This window comes from Lagopus muta, chromosome 5, assembly GCF_023343835.1.
Source record: "Lagopus muta isolate bLagMut1 chromosome 5, bLagMut1 primary, whole genome shotgun sequence".
Classification (NCBI taxonomy): domain Eukaryota; kingdom Metazoa; phylum Chordata; class Aves; order Galliformes; family Phasianidae; genus Lagopus; species Lagopus muta.
The window spans coordinates 60,743,811-60,764,108 of record NC_064437.1 but is presented as its reverse complement, the minus strand read 5'-3'; the positions used below and the strand labels follow the sequence as shown (position 1 = coordinate 60,764,108).

The following is a 20,298-nucleotide window of genomic DNA, read 5'->3' as shown; positions in this document are numbered from 1 at the left end:
ACTGCAATCTAAATTTCCACATTCCCACCTCATCTAATGAGGTGGTTTTGGTCTAAATTACTTCATTGAGCTAAGGAAAGCCAGACTTTTGCCTCTCACAGACTTTGCTTGTATCTTGAGTGTAAGAACCATAGCTGATTTTCTTCGATTTAGGTATTTTTGTTGTATGATGTCAGAGACATGTGTCCTCAGCTGAAATGTAATCCTGCAGGAGGAATGTGTCACTGAAGTGAGTTCATACAAGAATTATGCAGGCGGATGAACTTTCACACCTCTTCTGCTGGAATGCCTGCAACACTGCTCCAAAAGTTAGAGCAGCCAAATGGTTACAAGACATTGTGTATTTTTACATGGTGTTGACTATCAAAATGAAACTAAAAGAAGCATCAGTGCCCTACCTGCAAATAAGCAGGCATCTCATAGTCCATTTGTTATCCAAGAACACTTATTGTTCCGTTAAAATAAAAAGCAGCAATTGTAGATGAGCTGTCCTGACCTATCCCTTAAAGCCAGGTGTTCAGATGGGTTCAATACTAATTTCCAATTGAACTCCATGATTCAGTCTATCATTGCTTTAAGCATCTATATAGAAGTTTTCTTCATATGCTGTTAACATAAGCTATCATGTAAAAAGAGATTTATTCATTTTACAAATGAAAGCCAAAGATAACTTCTGGAGTTTGGTTCAGGCTCCTTCCTCACTTGCAATCATTCTGCTTCCATTTTTCATGCATGAAACCTGAAGTACGTTTTATATTCCTTGATTAACTGCTGCTAATCAGTTAAACCAACCACCAAGTACTGCTTCAACTCTTACGAAGTGAGAGGACTGCCTCTCAATCATGCTATGAATACGAAATGTCTTTATCTGGAAATGAATACCACGTGTTCCACTAAACAAAGTGTGTTTGGCTGGAAATCTAGTAGTGCTAGAAAAAGGCTAACAGCTTTACAGAACAAGCTAAAATACTCTGAAGTAAGTTACTGTAAGTCACCAGCAAATTACTTTTGACTTTTAACTCCCAGGAAAGAGGGAGAACAGGAGACTTTTAAAAAGTCAAATTCTTTACTCAATCCACATAGCCAGTAGAACAGAGAAATTTTAAAGGAAGCAATTGAATGGAGAAAGGCACATTTCATGAGAAAGCAGCTCTCAGACTTCAGCTATAATGGTGCACAAACAGAAATCTGTCTGCTTAGAAGAGTGCATTTGAAACCGATTGCAGCTCTTACATTTCCAGCTCATAAAATCACAAGACTAAATTAGGCTTCTATATTATTTTATTTCCCTCTTAAAATATAGCATTGAAGTCCTGCACACATATAAATATCCCTACAGTTTCTTACACACTTTCTATCCACCATTGCTTAAAGTGCCCAACTGTGAACATTAAAAATAAAACATTGCTGTTACATGAGTGGCTACACTTAAAGACCAGTATTCCAACAATGCAGGCCTTTGATTGTACAAAAATCACCTGCAGAAGAATACATCCTAAACAACACACATCAACATTAACCCAAAAGTTGCTCCTTTTCTTTTTATTTTTTTTTTCCTCCACTCAGCAGATCTAAAAGAGATTAATGTACAGAGTTTGTTTTTGAGAACATGTTTTTACATAGTGTAAGAATAAAGGATAAATGCATCACTTTCTTTCTAACTCCCTCCTTCCCCACAAGTGTTTACTGCGTCCCAAGCTGCTATGTTGATTAAAAACCAGTTGAAAAGAGCTCTGGAAATGCATGCAACTTAAAATTCACTTAAACACACTTTAAGTTACGAAGTCTGAGAGATTTTAATTTCAGCACATCGTTATGGCTCGGTTGGATTGTTAGATGTGTTTGTTGTGGTGGTCAGATTGGTAAACACTTCCTCCTTAGTTTCAGGCTGATGTCTTTCCATTTTGGTTTCCTCTTTAGCATCTTTATTACTGGTATCTCCCTTGCTCTTGACTACCACAGGTTCAATCTCCATGATTTCCTGTGGCGACTTAGGCTCTGCCAAGGTTGGCTGAAGTCCATCAACTTGAACTGGTTCTGGGACATCTTCTGCTTTCTGTTCAAGTCTTTCCAAAATATTCTGGACCTTCCTTACACCATCTCTCCTGGCCTGACGCACATCCGCACGACCCTCGGGGTCCACCGAGTCTAGGGCTAGCAATTCTTTGGTCAAATACTCTTCAATCATCAAGTACTTTTTGTCAGTTTTCTTGCCTTCAAAGGAGTCGACTGCCTGCTCAAGCATTTGTACGTTCTCCAGAATTGCCTCCACTTTCAAAACACCTGGATGCTTCTGAGGTTCTGCTGTTTCCATCGTCTTCGATGTCACAGTTTCTTCAGGAGCAGGCCTTTCCTGCGGAGGAACAGCCTTAGCTGAACAGGGAACCTTTTTATCAGCTTTCTCTGCCATGGCTGGAGGCTTCTGAGGTGGTAGTTTAGAATCTGGTTCTCGGTAGGTGACCGAAATTGGAATATAGGTCGCAGGCACCTCAGTTTCAGGTGGTGGTGGGATTGTCTTGGTTTCAGTTTTGATTTCAGGTGGTGGAGATGGTCTTGGTGGCTCTGGAGGTGGGACTTGTTGCTGAGAAACCTGGTGAAGAAGACAAGTTTGTGTTGAAACACAGTCAACAATGCTCCTTATTTCTTTTTAAAAACAGGTAATAACAATCACAGAAATCAAAAGCTTAGTTCCAACATTTTTTAGGAAAGGTTCCGAACTGCAGGTACTTAAATTGAAATCTAGAAAACACCCCAATTTTCAGGAGGTGTCAGTTTCTTTTCTTCTGAAATCTAGGCCATTCAAGCTATCTCAAATTGAAGTACCCATAAAAGCCACTGGATGCTCTTGAAAAATCAAGGACTTAATGCTTAAAATATAGGAAGTACATTAGAAGCTGTTGCCAGGCATTTGGCAAGAGTACTTCCAAGCTCCTTTTCCCCATTGCCTTATGTCTTAGAGTGGTCCAGTAAGAGCAAGAGGAGTGAGAGAGCTAAAAACAGGAATGAGAGCATTTGGAACAGAGATTGAATAGTTTCCCCATTTTCCTTTTACTGTTACCTTCTCTAGTTTCGCCCATCCAACTTTCAGCTGTGGCAGATGTAAGCAAGCTGTGAGCCTCCCCTTTTGCTCCCTAAAGCACCATCCACATCACGAGGACTTAAGCAGAGCTACACAGCCTTCAAACCCAACAGGGGACTTGTTTCACACTGCTCTTGTTATCTTCAATTAGCTATGAATTTTTGTTACATACTCTTTCCTGTGTTGAACTTGAGGTTTTTAAATCACAAAAAGCTCTGTGCTCAAGAGACCATAGGTACTGCTTTTGAACTATTGCAGCGAGTACCAACACCAATCAATTCTCAGATACCAAACTACAACCCACTAAACTCTGCTCATGCCTACTAAAATCAGCCCTACAAGCAGTCTTATAAGATAGGACCTTACAGCAAAGCTCTGACTGAAATAAGATTTCAGCAGCTGTCTTCAGTATTTTCAACACTTCATTCTTAGTGTGTCAGTATTTCTTGAAAAGCTAGCAGTACTTTGGTGGGTTTTAAGCTCATCTGGGGCTATTCTCCTTTCATTTCCCTACTTTAAAGATATTAATTTTGTTAGTGCTTATTTTTAGTGATTCCATCTTCTCAGTTTTATATGCAAAGGTTACTGTGTCAATCTTATTATGCCATAGTTACTGGAGACAATCAGTATGATTGCTACAGATATAACAGGCATCAAGTCAGAAACTTCTTAAAACTGATAGAAGTGTTGAAATCTTATTCCACAAATGGAATTTGTGAGATCTGTGCCTTCTTTGTTTTGCCACCTCCTTGACTTACCCACTGTGTTTGTGCATGATTTTTGGGAAGGTGGTAGACTCAGCTCTCATGGACTTAGATAAAGTAACATATCCATATTTATATTCAAGCTATATATATTGGCCTGCACTGACACTGTTTTACCCATTAAATATTAGATTTGTTTAGGGAGCTCAAATTCTCACCCTTTAAAGATAAGCTAACATTATAAGCTATACATAATTAATGATGCAATCTTTATTGTTTTGTCCCAACACCTGGTTTTCAAGAATACTCAACTAATTCTGCTCCTGTCATTCTCAGTGTGGAATTCCTGAACAGAAGGAATCCAGGGTCGTTTTTATGTCACCCCTTCCCCTTCCATACTAGGAAAGACAACCTGAATAATGTTGTTAATTCGTAACTCAAAGGACTTCTAACTGTAGTTTAAGAATTTTTTTTGTTTAACATGAAAAAAATACATGCTAGAAAGGGCAGCAATCAGCATCAAGTATTATTCCCAAAGAGGTAGATTTACAACTTACATTTCTCAAAAGTTTCTTTACAATTTGAATCAAGATTGAGTCCTCCCTGTGGCTATGGGGTCTATTTACTAATAGCATATTGCTGGAAGACAAAGGGTGTAGTTTCAGTCTTTTTTCCTGACTTTTTTTTTCCCCCCCCTCAGGTTATAAAGTATTTTCAGTTGACGAGCCTGCAGGAACCTTGTAGGATCAGTTTCAACAAAGCAATTGGCATTTTAAAAATCTAAACGAGCTTTTAAATCTCTGAACTGGGAACACCAAGTATTATTACCTGCAATATGGAATGCTAGAAATTGGCACTTAGTGGTAGAAGTAGGGAAGAGGAAGCAGGAGTCATACTTACTGTGAAAAGCATTAGTTCATTATATATATGGATGAAGTTATTTGAAATGCCAGTATAACATACACACGTCAGTCAAGTATAAGTCTAGTCCTCAATTACTTAGAAAATCACTAAGCAGGTAGAACTTTCCTATTCTGAAGTTAGAAAATTGTTCCAGAATACTCAGCTATGAACATGTAGAAGGAATAAGAAGCAAGGATTAAACTTGCTGACTCTTTCTCCATAGCTAAAATTACTCTGTGTATTTGATGCTCTCCTGAGTGGTTCTGAGACTTCAATAGGGTATATTTACAGATGCCACAAATCCCATGGACTTGATTGGCTTCTCAGTACCATATAATGCAGTATCACTGACCTCAGAGTAATTACACAAAATTGTACTCTGAGGAGAAGAAAATCAAATCATGTACAGAAGTGATTTGCTTAATGTATTTCAGCAATTCAAAGACTTCAGAATCCTGATAGGTGGAAAGATGGCTTGATGCAAGCTTATTTCAGGATCTCAGCAAGTTTAAGAAATGCTTTATGTGCTTTCATGTACCTGTGGGTATGAGCCACTGTTTCAGCTCTAGCCCAGCATGGCTAGCACAGATAAGTGGAAGGTAATAACCCTCCCCACTGTACATACCTGAGGTCTGTCTACAACTGTCTGCACTGTGATGGGAGTTGAGGGCTGTACCTGCTGGGTGATAACTCTGGCAGGTGAACTTTCACGGCTTGATGCACCTCTCTGAGAGGCTCTGAATGGAGACTGTGCTCGTGTTGTCTTAGGCTCCCTGTCATCTGGTTGAATTCTGGGAAATACTGGTTGGTGGGCTTGGTATTCACTCTGCTGGGCAGGGTAGTGTGTCTTCTGGGCCTGATGGTAGCCTTGTGGTGGTTGCCTTTGGATATTTTCATGGATCACAGGAATTGAAATATAGCCACGAGGAAGCTGGTGGCTTCCTGAATTGGATCTGCCAGACGACTGAGGGGAAACCGTTGGAGAATCAGAAGCTCCAGGAGATTGAGGCTGCCATGAAAACAAAATCCATTATTAAATTAATCCATTTCAGCTCATAGCACTTTTCATTTTTAAAGAGAAATGGAAACTGAACTCGTGTTCCCACGTGCAAAAGATCTACTTCCTTGGTTTGGGTTTGTGTTGAGGTTTTTTGTTTTGTGGTTGGTTTGTTTTTTTTTTGCCTTACTAGACAGACCACAGAGTTGTTATGATGGTGCTCTCTCACAAGTAGTAACCTGAGCTACAGCATTCCCAGCCCTCAAGTAAGCAGGGAGTGGATGCTCAGTCAGAACGTTTGCTGTTTCTACATGGCTACTCCTGTCTAAACCTGTTAAATGTGAGGCAAACTAAAGTTAAGCAAACAAATTATGTACTGCAGGCAAAAAACAAACCACTCAGAGGCACACAAAGCTCAGACTTCTGATCTCTCTCACGCTAACAAATTCACTTTTTTAAGCATGTAATTTAGTGCACTGCCAAAGCCTGCTACATGTGGCTAATGCCCCTTCACCCCTCACTCCCCCATGACGCTTTCCAGCACATCAGTCCTGTTGGCACCAGGAGTGATAGCTGCACTAGCGTAGATTTGCTGTTAGCAGAAGCAAGCATTGGGGAAGCTGCACGATCCAGCTCCTGGTGTTTTATGTTATGGTTCTGCAGCATCTGGGGAGAGGCATTTTATTTGCTCACAGCTCACTCCCTCCTCCTGTGCTAGTCCATCAGCTCACCTACTCTGCACCAACTCCAGAAGCTGATGGACTATTCTCTATTCTTTAACTCATGAAGGAGAGAAAAAAAATTATTTCCTGACAGGTTTATTCCATAGCTCAGTGAAAAGCCAGGTAAGACTGGAGTTAGCACAGATGGGAGAGCAGGACAGTGGAGCTGGAAGCAGTAAGTAGGCAGGCAAGGTGGGAGAGGATAGGGAACAAGATGTCTTTTGTGCTACTGAACTGCTCACCTCTGCTGCCCATAAAGCTATAAATAAATGCGTTTTCTTATTGTACATATTACCAGCACTACTGTGTCAGTGCCCTGGTCAGTTAGTGCCCATGCCACCTAAGTTTGTGACAGCAACTTCTCCAGCCCTCAGTAGTTATCTCAGAGCACATGAGATGTAGAAGACTCTTCTGAAGCAATTCTGTATGTAATACAAAGGTATATTCCCAACTGTATTAAGATGAGAGAAGGAAGAACTAAGCCTCCCATCCTTGTGCTGCACGGATAAAGCAGCAACAGCTGAGACCACCAGGAAAACTGCAAACAGAATTTTAATTGTGTTCTTCAGGCACAGAAACAGGGTTTAGAGAAATATCTGCCACTGCTGACATGAAAACTTCGTGATGTATTTTCAGACTGATAGAGGCTCAATTTCCTGCTTATTTTACTTTGAATAGAAATGAGATTAGTGCTTCGGTGTATTATGAGATACCACTCCTGCTAATTCTGAAGAGATAACAGACAATCCGAAATCCTGTCTTTTGAAAAGCAAAGCGAGGAGGGTGACACTTTTTAAAGCAGTTGATGTATTTTAACATACAACTGAAAGACAAAAATATTTCACAATTCACTTTTAGAGCTGTGTATGCAAGTCTATACACTTAACAAAACCAGAGTATTAAACTGGAAAGCAGCATAGCCCCACTTCCGAAGCGGCTCAAGCTGTCAGCTAATTGGCCACTTGTATTTTTGTGTCTCTCCCCTTGCTCACCTTTGTTCCCCACAGTACAGAATCCAGAAGACTTGCCTGCATTCCCAGCTTGCAGGGTAACCACTCTAAGCCCTACAACAACCCTCACCTGATGCAGGAGCACCTGCACCACTCACAGGCTCATTTACAGAGAATATTTTCACACGTTTGTTTCTGCAGATATCGCTTGATAACAAAAGCGGGCAACGCCAGAAAAACATCAAATATTTCTGCTGAAGTAACTGAGCACTTTTGTATTTCAACACTCTAGAAGTATTGGGAAAATGTAATCCTGTGGCAGGTTTGGCTTTCCAAAGGATAAAGTACTCGTGTGACATTCAGGTCATACATGGCCGCAAAGACCAAGGCAAACACACCCCAGCAGTACTGACGAGTTACCTCAGGTCCGTGTGTCGCTGGAGCCGGTGCTGCTGCAGCTGCTGTTGTCTGTCCACATTGTTTATCTGCCTGGGAAGCCTCAGTTGGTCCCCTATGAGGGGACTCAGGGCTGGCATAGGCCCCCCTCAGAGGCGGCTGTGCCTGCGCTGCGGTGGGCACGGCTTCTGCTTTGTATCGCTGTACGCCGGGCTGCGCAGCAGCAAAGTATGGGTGCTGCCTGCTGTCGATGCCCTCGTGGATGACTGGGATAGGGATGTAGCCGGCCCGGAGCTTGGGGTACACCACGTTTCCTTCCCGTGCCGGCAGCTGCCTGGGACTATCTTGAGATGGGCCATTTGCTGATGACTGGGCATCCTAGAAATTAAAAACATCACATAGCATTTGCTGGTAGCTCAGCTCAACATACCACATAAGAAAGCTGCCATAAAGGTCTGTCTAAAAGCAGCATCAGCCAGGCATGAGAAGCTCAGCTCCTCAGGTCTGTGCCAGGTCAGCAGGCAGGAGAAAGGAAGCTGAACACCAATTAGCTATGAGCCTTTCATCCCCAGTGCTGATGAATACTAGTTGAGGCACTAAAACACCACATTACAACAGGGTTTTTCTGTAGCACTCACTATTTGCAGACAGCCAAGAGTTCAGCTGCCTCAGGTGGTACCACGCTAATTAAATGAGAGCTTGAGGGACCACAGATGTTTCCTTAGCTCCCCTTCAAATCCACCTAGTGTTATGGATAACAGCAGAAAAGAAACTTACAGGATTTATCTCATCAGAAGAGCGGTATTTGTTGGTATTGTGCTTCCTACTGCCTATCTAGAGTTACTGCTGCTTCATTCTGAAGACACTCACAGCCAAGAGAGGATCCACTTCAGTAGATACCAACAGGACAGCATAATGAAGGGGAAAATGCTGGAAGGTTAGATAATATTAATTCCTGTGCTGCCCAAGTGCACTCACTGGACAATGTCAAAGCTCTGGCAAGGGGGATAGTGCTTTGTACCAAGATCCCTCACAAGTCCTCTATTAAGTTCTTCCTGCATCGGTCATTCTATTTTGAGGCCCAGCTAGGGCCAAGTTCCAGATGTATCTCTAAGTCGGATCATGTAACAAGCACCTCTGTCATTCAGAGGGTAATGTCATTATTCAGTAAGAGGAGAATTTAATAAGGGGACATATGGTACAAGCGCTAGAAACCCTATTTTTAGGTTTTTTAAACTACCCCTTTATTTTTAAAGGGGTGTTTTAGCAGCAAAAATATTTAGTTTATGTAGCTTCTGCATATTTAATGAATCTGTATAGTAACAATTAACTATTTTACCAGTAAGATTGAATATTCCCCCCTCTTTTACAGTATCTCTTTAGAACCAGTTTCTGAGAAAACTGTAGAGAATGAATGCTATTATTCAGGTACATTTATAAAATAAAGATAAGTACAGAAAGGAAGAAATTTAAAGTCAGAAGCTCTTGCTTTTGCCGATTAGAAATCCCCTACAAGCAAAAAAAAGAATTCTGAAGGAGAGGCCTAGAAAGTTCGCAGCGCAGGAACGCGGCTGGCTTTTCCAGTTACAGCACAAGGATGATCTCATGCCCAGCTCTGCACCAGGAGCCACCATGGCCAGATGAGTCATTTTCAATTCACTCCCCCAGGAAGCTGCTCACGACTGCTGAACGCAGACTGCTCTGGTGCCTCAGGACACCAAGGACTGACAATTATCTGCCAGTTCTACCTCATCAGTGATGCCCCCAACGCAGCCCTGAACACGCTGTGCTGCCAGCACGCTCTCTGTGTCTGCAGGGACACGTGGCTATGCCAGAAAGTAAGTTTGAGAGACACTCAGCGAGTAACAACACAGGGCCATGTCAGGGCTACATGTCCACCGAGCACAGAGCCACGCAAGCTGCCTTGCAGTGAGGAAAACTGATGATTCCACAGGCGGAAGAAGCACCTTGCTGCCTGCTGCTGACTCAATGCATTCTGCACACGCTCCCACCAGCTGCTCAGCACAGGCTCCGTAGTGGTGGGAGCGGGCTGGGGTGTAACCAGAGAGCTGCAGCCCACCTTTAGGCACAGCTCCCACGGCTATAAAAAGAAGTTGCACTCGCAGTGTGCATTGTCAGGCGCCCTGCAGAAGGGTCAGTTCTGGGAGAAGAGGTAGAGCGGCTGGGTGGGCCAGCAACATGTACCCTGCCCTAGCAAGAGAAGGGCATGGAGGAGCTGCTGCACCTGGGGACAGTCTCTTCAGTCTCTTGAAGTCATGCTAAGTCACAAATAATCACAATATTCAGTGTCCCACTCCCCCTACTGTCACAAAGCCCTTCCTAGGAGCCTGGCTCCCTCCCCTTTATCTGCATTTTCAGCCCTTTTACACTGACCTCACTCTGAGCTATCTCAGCACTCTGACAGATCTGCTTCTGTAAGTTCAGCACTGATAAAGAAAGAAAAACAAGCGGCCCAAAACCAAAGAAAAAAAAAAATCAAGTTGAAGTATTTTTAAACATTTCAGTTTATGTCCAAAGTGAACTTTTTGCAAGTTTAGCACTTTTTTTTTTTCCAAGTGGAAGCACAGGCTCCTCTCTAAGAACCACAGCATAAGCTATGCTTTTGTAATTCATCATTCATTCTTACAGCTTCAGACAGCCTATGCTTCTTCCTGTGGAAAGTTAGCTTTTAGAGCTGGTTCTTTGTTCCAGGCTTTTTTCCCCTATAGTCAGGAGGTTTGGGGTTTTTCTGTTGTTGCTGAACAGCAGTCAGAAGGAGTAGTCTTCAGCTAAGGAAGAAATGCCATTTTTCCCCTTCTCCCACCACCAGTAGCTCTGAGGCAGACAGATCACAGTTTTGGGAGAGGTGTTTTCATCACAATTGTTCTTCCAGCCCCACAGTTCCCCTCAACACATAATTAAGATTTAACTCCATCAACAGCTGGTGACATTGGCCAGTTTGTACCACCGCATTCTCAGCATTCCTCCTTTTCTGTTCCCTCTCTCCCCACAGTTTCACAGGTCAATGAACGTGCAAAATTAGTGTTTTGAAATACCTCACGCTGAGGAATGCCACTGTAACACAGTGTCTGAAGACTGAAAAGCTCTTGGTTTAGTCAGATGCAAGAGGTTCAGGCTCATTTTTAAACCAGGATCCAGTACAACACCTCGTGCACAGATATCCCCCAAAGCGAGGCTTTCAGCAAAAGAAAAAGGTTCTATTTGGTGCAGGGGAGATGAGCCTTTCTAGCCCTGACAAACTGGTTCTGGAAGATAGAAGGAGAAACTGGGGTGTGTCTGGGGATAGTGTGACAAAGGGGAGTGGAGCCAAGCTCTGGAAATCTCTCCAGGTAACACCAAGAGAAGGGAAATGCAAGTTCCCTGAATGCTTTAATTCTTAAGTTTCATAGCACAGCCACATCAGGGAGCTAAAATGTCCATTTCTAGTCTCTACCTGCCCTCTAATAAATATGGCTTTTGCTTAAGAGGTTAACAAGTGTTATCTGTACAAGTCCAGAGTTAACACAGAATTTATTGGTCGCATTTTTATTTGCATTAAAAACCTTAGTTGTAGGTTAAATAAAAATAAAAAAAAATACATACAGGAATATACTCCTATTACTGCATGAAAAGCTGAAATAATTCCCCTTCCCCTCATTCAAGGAAATGAGAAGCATTTTTATGCTGAACTTGGGAATAATTCTAAGCACCAGAATTACGAAGTTCCCCTGAACTGGCAGTCAGCCTTACAGGAGTGCAGGCTGTGGTCATACACCATATCTAAGGACAGAATCCCCCAAAAGAAGGAAGCACAAAAATACCAGAACTCTCCCCAGGAAGTCTAGAGATGCGAACAGCCCTGCTCTGCACTGCAGGTAGGTTGCAACAACCCCACGAACTCAGATGCAATCTGCTGTTTCAAGCACTGATGCCGATACCAACAGGGAGTCAGTGCTCTTGGCCACTCAGGGCAGAGCAGGTGCACACACTGCTCTGTGCACACAAAGCGTGGGGCTGCTGGAAGACCGCAGCGATCACACCTCCTGGGAAGGGGACATGTGCTTCTGTTGTGAGGTCATCGCCACGATAAATAAAGGTGCAGCCAGCACGAGTTGTGCAACTGGAAAAAACACTTCATAGCCCACATCCTACACTTGGCTTCCCGTAGGAAGGGCACGGCCAGGAGCAACAATGAAATCCTCAAACTTGGGCACAGACTGTATGCCATTGGGAAAAAACGCAAAGAGATTGAGACAACTTGCAACCAAGTTCCCTGAGCAGCTGCACCATCTGCAGGAGTGGACAATGACCTGAAGTGCCTCAATGACTGTTCAAGTGCTGTTCCTGAAACAAAAACCTGCAAGTTCATTCACTGCTTAAACTAGCAAGTGCCATTGGAGGCATCTAGATGGCTGTACCAGTGTAACAAAACTGGTTACAATATCCTAGGCACAAGTGAGATTACTAGAAGACTTGGAACACGTGTGCAATCTTCCTTTTGAAGCTGCCTGTTAAATATGTTTTTCGTTCCTCAAACACTACAGTGTGCTACAGAAAAAGTTCAAAAACAAGTTCCCATCACACACTAGCACTTCTTAAACCATACAGACATTATTCATAGCACAGTAAATCCAGTTCTCTGAAACATATTATACACAAAGCACCTTCACAGCTGTTGCAGAGTAACAGTACAAATATTTAAGTTTTTTACTTGTTTTCTAAATATCATCTAGCAAAGGAACAAAGTGCTGCAAACACTACCAAGAGAATGAATGTGTCTCTTTCTGTATGCAAGCAGAAAGTCTGCCAGCTTCAGTATGGTTCTGAGCTTTGAAGTTGCTGCCTTGAAGAGTATCATGCACATAAGAGAATCCTGATTGCTCCAGTGACTGAGGAAGTGCCAGAACCTGACAAAACCTGATATGAGGGCAAAAGTCCTGTGATGTCATGCCCAGATTTCAGGAAGCAGGGAGTAATACAATTTTGCTCTTTCTGAATATAACTCAACAATATAATGAAAGTAAGTGACTGAAATACGACAAGTTCCCATTCCACATATACTCCAATCTCTTTTAAAATCAGAAACAGCCACTGAAGAAGCACAAACAGTTTCTTATATTCAAATCTAAGAATGGCTTACCAGTTTTATTTACAATTAAAAGAAGTTTCATGGAAAGACAAATCATTCACTATTACAAATAGATTCCCCATCTACTTGTATTTCACTTTTAGCCACACTATTTCCCTTCCTTCTCTGGTGTATTGAAAAGGTAAACCAAAATTACAGTAACCTAACTGATGGAGAAGTCAGCAAATCCATGTATTTGTTGTAACCTGGGCTAAGTACTGAAGAGTGCTTTATACTTATGCAACGTTATTCAGGAAGAGCTTTTCATTAATACTTCTTGGGGAATTAGACACACGGCGTGGGAGAGTGTCATTTGCTCCCAGCACTGACCTGTAGCTTCCCACTGCCATTTCAGGCACTGAAGGTTTTTACATTTGTGTTCTGCCGAGCAAAAATTGTGCTCAAATCATAGCATCACTGAGGTTGGAAAAGATCCCTAAGATCACCTAGTCCAACTGTCAGCCTATCACCAATATTGCCCACTAAGCCATGCTTCTAAGCACATCTACACATTTCCCAAACACCTCCAGAGGTGATGACTTAGCCAGCTCCCCGGGCAGCCCATTCCAGTGCCTGACCACTCTTTCAGAAAAGAAGTTTCACCTAATATCCAGCCTGAATATAGATACACTGAGCACATAGGTATTTGAGCAAGATATCATTAGCTGATGACTGAAGGAAACCATGAATAAGCTGAGGCTCATGAGCTGTCTCAGTAGACCTTCGTGTCAGTCACAACATGTAACCTATTTATACAACAAGCTGCTTTTGATGTTGTATTTGCTGAATGCTGCCTTTTATTTCGTAACATCCACATGCGTAGGCAAATAGGTCTTTTGTTCTCTCTTGTATAAAACAAGATGATTGTATGATAATTACAGGTATTACATTAATGTATGCTTTGACTGATGGAGCACAATGATGTCATTAGAAACAAATAATCACTATTAAAAATTGAAGAGGACTTCTAAACCTAAGCTCTTCAGAACTGAGAGCCTTACTGGAGCAAACACGTTGGCCATCCTGAAGACCATCTACCTTGTTTCTGGAATTAAAACTGTTCTTCTCTGATCACTAAAGCCAATTCTTTCTTGGGCTAAGATGTCATTTTGGCATGACATGATGACATTTGCCCTCTCTGCCCAATGAGTACAAACTGCCCACTCACAGGAAGCCTTGGGTGGGCCAAACTGAACACACCCCAAGAAAGCAAGGGCTGATACATGGAGCAAAGAGTTCTGAGAAGGGGAGTTGCTGTCATCCATCCTGTTGGATGAAACACATGAAGAAAGCCCATTAAGGCACTAGAAAGTTCCTCATCAAGAATCATGAGCCTCATTTACCTATTTGATTACTGCCTGTTTACCTAGGAAGCAGGCAGCCAACTTATTGGTTTCCCAATTAGCTGGAAGCCAGAAACTTGAAACACAGAAAGGAGTACAAGCCAAACAGTGTCACAGAAAAAATAAATAGCTAACAACTGAAGAGTCAGTTTTGAATTCTGTAGGTTATACAAAAGGTCTACATTTTCATCTAGAATTCATTTGACAGACAAGTTTTGAGACCTCACTTCTCTAAGCAACAACTTCCCAGCACTATAAAAGCACTTGCTACCCTGCACCTATCTATCAATTATAAGACTGCCATCAGCCATGAAAACATGTTTTCATGCTACCTGACCTAGTGGTGATGTCACACAAGTTGCTTCACCATCTTATGGTTCATTTTCCTGCCTATAAAAACAAAAAGCAAACAAAAACAAAACAAAAAAAAAACCAAACAAATATTAAAAACAGTTTCTGCAAGGTTATTTGAAGATACCTGAAGAAACAGAATGTTTCATATCTGTAATTAAATACTGTAATATAAAATATTTAGCTTGGCATAATTGAGAGGGCACAGCTGCCAGAGGAGGAAGATGAAGCTTACCTAGAGAGGGATACTGTCTGTGTACCACAGAGCGTACCAGATTGTTATCTGCTTTATCATGGTTCATGGTGAACAATTCTATTTTTGGTACAGAAAAGCCATGCCTGTGTACAGGTTAAGTGTTAAAAATAGGATTCCTAGCTAAGAATGCTGGAACAAGTATTCTTTCTCTTTAGATGAAAGGTGTGCTGTACTTGAACTTGAGCAGAACCAGGAAATCAATATCTTCCTTACTTCTCCTGGTGCATGACTTCCCAGGCACATTACTTGTAGCTAAGTTTTTGATCCATCCCTCACTTTCAAATTAATTGGTGTCTCTGTATATTATTTCCCTGCTTACCATGTTCTACTGAGTGGGGCTTTAAATAACTACACAAAGCAGCTTCATGGAACTTGGAAGGTTGCATACTGGCTTTGTCCAAAAATCCCCTGCTGACTACCTTGCAGCTTCTACATATACAGCATATAGAAAGTATAATAGCTCAAATCCAATGACTGATTTATTATGAAATGGACAAACCACAAGCCTGACTATGACAGAATACTTATCAGCATAAGTAATGTAGAAAGCAGTGCAGGTAGAAGATCCAAGTGTAACATCTTGTCATATCCTTCCACTGCTGTGCACCACTGTGACACAGAAGTTCATAGAGGCCACACTGAGATTTCAGAGCAATTTCTAATTTGGTCTACCAAGCCTTTCAGTCAATTCGAATGTGAGAAGTCAGCACTCAAAAATAAGTTCACTCCTAAAGAGATGGGAACTGAGTGACCTATGTCTTATTTGGGGAAGCAGACAGAAGAGTCATAACTTACCCGCAAGGGTGAGGATAGATACAGTTAGCTGTTCCTCAAATAACACAGAACCCATCAGTAATAGATTCAGATAGCTTTCCCTCCCCTTAGGTTTAGGCCTCTGCATTGTTGCAACCAATAAATGCACCACTTTTATACCACTTTTATAACTGCTCTCAGTCTTGAAAGCTGTGCTGGCCACGGTCTCAGACCTGAGGCATTAGTGAGCTATCGATCTCCACAGTGTGAGCTCAGTGAAGCTCAGCACAGTCAATTCCTTCGGTCTATTTTTAGTGGCAGCATTTCCCATTGGGTTTACTGCACGTAGAAACAACATATGGAAGGGGCATCAGTAAACACTAACACAAGCTTTGCTACTTTTTTTTGTTTGTTTGTTTGTTTTCTTTAAACATCATCTATTTTTATCAACACTTTGGGGAATACCAAGTAAACAATTTAACATCATATGACAACCTAGCAGAAAGTATGCTGAACTACAGCAGCTCATGTTAACACAGGAAAGACGTGTTATTCTGTGAAGACTAAAACAGGCTAAATTGAATAAGAAAAAAAAAGAAAAAGCAACTTGAATCAGTGAATAAACTGAGCTATGTCATTCAGTGCAAAAATCAAGGTGTGGTTCCATTCATTTTAAACAACTCTGTCATAGATTCACACTTGACAAGAGCCATTTCTCTTTCTGCCTGATGATACAGGTACAGTTACTGCAGTCAGCACAGTTACACTGACAGCAAATCTAGAGCAGGAGGACCAAGATCAGCTGTTGGGAGAACGCAGCACCTTACGGCCACAGCCTGCTTGCTCAGCTAAAAGGAGTCAGTTAGCTTTGGACCTGTGCTCCACTCACTGCCCAGTGCAGGCAACAGCTCACTTTTTGCCTATATCTCTGTAAAGACGGAATATTTTGAGAGGGAATAAGGATTGATAAAGACTATCACAAAAGGAATCAACAAAGTCACTGGTTTTGCTGGGTAACATCCATATTTAATCCAAAAAGCAGCGTATCAGTAGAGTCAGTACAAGTTCTGTGTTATCACCGTTGATGAGACATGGTCTGACACATGAAGTCAGCTTCTGCAGTTCCCTGATCACTCCTGAAACCCCTCTCACTGAAGAGAGACTAAGAGTAATGCAACTGAGAAGCTGTCAATGCCTGGCTTTTCTGCCTATATTTGAAAGCAAAAAGACTTCAGAAACCATCCATTAATTCAACCATGTACTCTTAATTCTGGGCTCCAACAAATGGCCTTGCAGCATCACCGCAAGCTTTTGGCTTCTCTTAATGCAACAGTATGTCAAAAGACCCAGAAATCCACCTTCCAGTACTACCTCTGGAAGTATTTCTCTCTGCGACCAGTCCCAAAGCATACATGTGTCTGTTTATAGTGAGCAGTGACAGATGTTGCCGTTTGGAAAAAAGTGAATTCCACAAAAAAAAAAAAGAGTTGAAAAGCAGGCACAACTTTTTCTCTCTGTAGTAACACTCACAAGTTGGCAGCAGAGGTAGCACTTTTCGTTACCACAGATTTAACATCAGATAGGGATGAAAATTTGTTTTGTTTCAGTCACCCACTCAAAACCAGCACTGATCCATTAGAGCACTTCAAATCCTGTTTTTATACAATTATCAAATGCAGCTTAAATGTGATTTCTCTCTTAAATGGGTTACTTTCAAGTGCTATTTCCATAACAAAAGCCTTGAATAAATAGAATGCTTGGACTTTCTATACTTTAGGGTTCTAAAAAGCATATTTTTATTGCTGTAATAGCCAATGTTAGCAGGTGCCTCATTACCACTAGGAAGACAGCATCCAGAAATGAGTTAAAGCTCTTTTCCCTATTTCACTCTCAATATTCACATCGCCAAATTAGATTAAACAAGATCTTTTTCTACCATTACTACCAGAATTATACACTCAATAATGGAGTTGAAAATGGGGGTGAAAGGCTACACTGCAGCAATTACAATGCATTTCCTCAATTCCAAACAGCACTTTGTATCTGCGAGTGTAACTGCACAGCATTAGGTGGCTGGAGCTGTGGGAGAACAGAAAAGCACAGCCCCTTCACTTCTGTATGATCCTCATCTGCTTTCACACTGAGCTTCCTCTTACGGTCTGCACTCATAAAATGGGCAATTAAATGTAAGAACTTCATGTTTCCTCAAAACACTCTTTCATGTTTTATTCCTCATTTTTTAGGAGAGACTCTTGAGGCGGGGGAGAGGGAGAAGTTGTACCAGTTACACTGAAGACACATTTTGGAGTTACCAAGTATCTTCCAATGGTTCTATGTAACACAGAGCGTGCCACACAAGAGGCTTTTTTCCCCCCACAGAAGCAGTCCTGCCTAAGATGGCAGCCCAGGCAGCACTGATCTCTCCCCGCACTAAGCAGGCTGACAGCTTTCCCCGACAGGGCAGCAAAGCAATGGCCACAGCCAGCGCTCACTTGGCCGCGTCACCGCGATCAAAGCACTTGGCTGCTGTGCAGCAGGCTGCCAGCTCCACGCGCGCCACGTCCAGGGAGCAGCTGGGCTCTTCCAGCTGACTTCCAGCAGGCCGGAGCCGGCCCTGGCAGCTGAGAGCCGGCGCTGGGCTCGGGGCCAGCCGTGGCTCCGCGCAGTCCGAGGCAATCTCTTCCAGCACCGCTCCAAGCAGCACCGGCCGGGGTCCAGCGCGGAGCGATCCTGAGCCTCGTCCTGACAGCAGCGATGGGCGACATTTTAGGTCGTGAGGACGGACAGAGATCCTCCACCGGCGCTGCGATATTACGCTTCATCATTGCCCATTTTATGGGGTTGCAGAAGTAAAGGCGAGGCCGCGCGGTCGGCCGCACCCGGGATGAAAGCAGCGTTGCTCGCACAGAAATGCAAGAAAACCCCACAGGATCTGTTTTTCCACCACTCTGGCAACTTGCAATGCAGCTCAAGTTTCTAGCACTTTCTGTTCAGTCACCGCGTTAATACTAAGGCGGGTCACACGGCCGCAACTTCTGAAGGCTCAGAGTCTGGCTCCGAAAAGCCACTTTGCGGGTCCCGCTGCCCGCAGCCATGGACATATTAGGACTGAGATGCAGCTTTTCCCTGAGCGCGCTTACACACAGAAGACAGCGAATGACAGACTTTGTAACCAGACCAAAAACAAAACAAAACACGCGAAAACTCCTGACAAGTCTGAGTCGCGTCGCTTTGAAGCGCTGTACGTCGCCTCGGCTCATTCGCAGCCGAAAAAAAAAAAGAAAAAAAAAAAAAAAACCCAGCCGAGCCTTCCCAGGGCAGGCCGGGTGCACTTCACCAACTTTAAATAAACACCCCGGAGCCGAGGTATCGGATGATTTAATGCACAAAAAAGGGACTGCAGTGCGTCAGAGACAAAAGGCAGCTCCTGGCCTCACTGCATTGCCACGCGCTGAGCCGCAGCCCGGTCCCGGCAGCCCCCCGCCCAGCGCCGGGCTCCCACCTCCCTCTTACCCACCCCCCACCACCCCCCCCATAGCGCAGCCCCCCAACCCGCCGTACTTTGGCCGCGTCGCCCCGCAGGCGCGGGTCGCTCCAGGTGGTGGTTCGGCTGTTGTGGTCCACGAAGAAAGGCCAGCCCGTCTGCGGGTCCACCTTGATCTCCCAGCCGGGCGGCAGCGGCTCGGAGCCGCTCTCCGTTTGGAGCAGCGGGGAGTGCGTGGCAGCGCTCATGCCGGAGCCGGGCCATGCGCCGAGTGCGGGGCGGGGAGGCCGGACCCGGCCGCTTTATCCGCCGCGGGGAGCGGGGGGGCGGAGGCGCGGGGCTGGAAGTGTCTGGAAATCGGCGCCGGCCGGCGGAGGAGGGGAAAGGGGAGGGACGGGGAGGAGGGAGGCGGCCCAGCCCGGCTCGGCTGGAAACTTCTGGTGGCCTCCAGTACGGCGCGGGGCTGCGGGTGGGGAGCCCCGGCGGGGAGAGACGTGCTGGGTGCGGGCTGGGGAGCAGCGCTCCGGTCCTGAATGTTACCGCTCTGACAGCTGCTGCTGCGAGCCTGTGATTCTGAGATTCTGGTGCAATGGAACAAGAAGCCACGAGCGTCGTCCTTGCTGATGGCTGTCTGGTTAAGGTTATGTGTGTCCAACCCTGGCAAATAGCCCAAATAATGCCTGTTTCAAAGTTGCAGTGTAGACAGGCACTGTACTTCAGAATCGACTCTTTGATCGTTCTTGGTGTGTCTCAGTCTTAGGATTCACTGACATTGAGCAACATCCGAAGGCAGTGTGTGTGTCTGCTCCCAGACCCATCTGTCAGCCAGCTCCGTGTGCTGGCTGTGGGTTACAGCACTTCACAGCGACTACCTGCAGCCATCTGAGGGGTACGCATGGCCGCAGATGTCTATTGACAATTAGTTACTCTGCTCAGTGAATGCCGAGCCCCTGAAGTGCAGACATTCTCTGCTGCAAAGCTGCTCCGAGGAGGTAGAGGTGTGCATTCCTCCAAGCAGATGTTCATTACCCACGTGCATCACTTCAGAGGAGCTGCCTGTGCACACCCGGGGACAGTCAGGGCCTTGTCAGCTCAGGGCAGGGTCACAGATTGGCCTGACGCTGATTGACACTGACACTCATCCATCCTCTGACAGTGAGGTCTGTTTATCACACCGCTGTCCATAATTGCTCAGCCTTGTTCCTTCCTTAGAATCATAGAATATCTCAAAT

General features: G+C 43.9%; 2 protein-coding genes across 4 annotated transcripts in view; both read right to left on the bottom strand.

Moving 5' to 3' along the window:
* Positions 1–20,298, bottom strand: part of INPP5F (inositol polyphosphate-5-phosphatase F) — a 949,391-nt gene that overhangs the window by 57,081 nt on the left and 872,012 nt on the right. The window lies entirely within an intron of this gene.
* Positions 1,264–19,416, bottom strand: BAG3 (BAG cochaperone 3). Of its 3 annotated transcripts, none has more exons than XM_048944071.1 (4): positions 19,144–19,416; positions 7,776–8,129; positions 5,363–5,695; positions 1,264–2,590 (listed from the first exon to the last, which is right to left on the bottom strand). In XM_048944071.1, exons 1-4 carry the CDS (start codon positions 19,312–19,314, stop codon positions 1,814–1,816), a joined length of 1,635 nt encoding a protein of 544 aa, XP_048800028.1. In that variant the 5' UTR covers positions 19,315–19,416; the 3' UTR covers positions 1,264–1,813. The 3 variants fall into 3 exon arrangements, with proteins under 3 accessions (XP_048800028.1, XP_048800027.1, XP_048800029.1); XM_048944070.1 differs by having other exon boundaries at positions 5,312–5,695; positions 19,144–19,414; XM_048944072.1 differs by lacking the exon at positions 5,363–5,695.

What these genes read in the sequence shown, in the direction of transcription:
- BAG3 (XM_048944070.1), bottom strand. Translation starts at nt 19,314, where the DNA reads ATGAGCGCTGCCACGCACTCCCCGCTGCTCCAAACGGAGAGCGGCTCC. An exon ending in CAGCGACACACGGACCTGAG is followed by an intron (nt 5,696 to 7,775) that starts GTAACTCGTCAG and finishes TTTTCATGGCAG; the next exon opens with CCTCAATCTCCTGGAGCTTC. An exon ending in CAGTTGTAGACAGACCTCAG is followed by an intron (nt 2,591 to 5,311) that starts GTATGTACAGTG and finishes CTTCTTCACCAG; the next exon opens with GTTTCTCAGCAACAAGTCCC.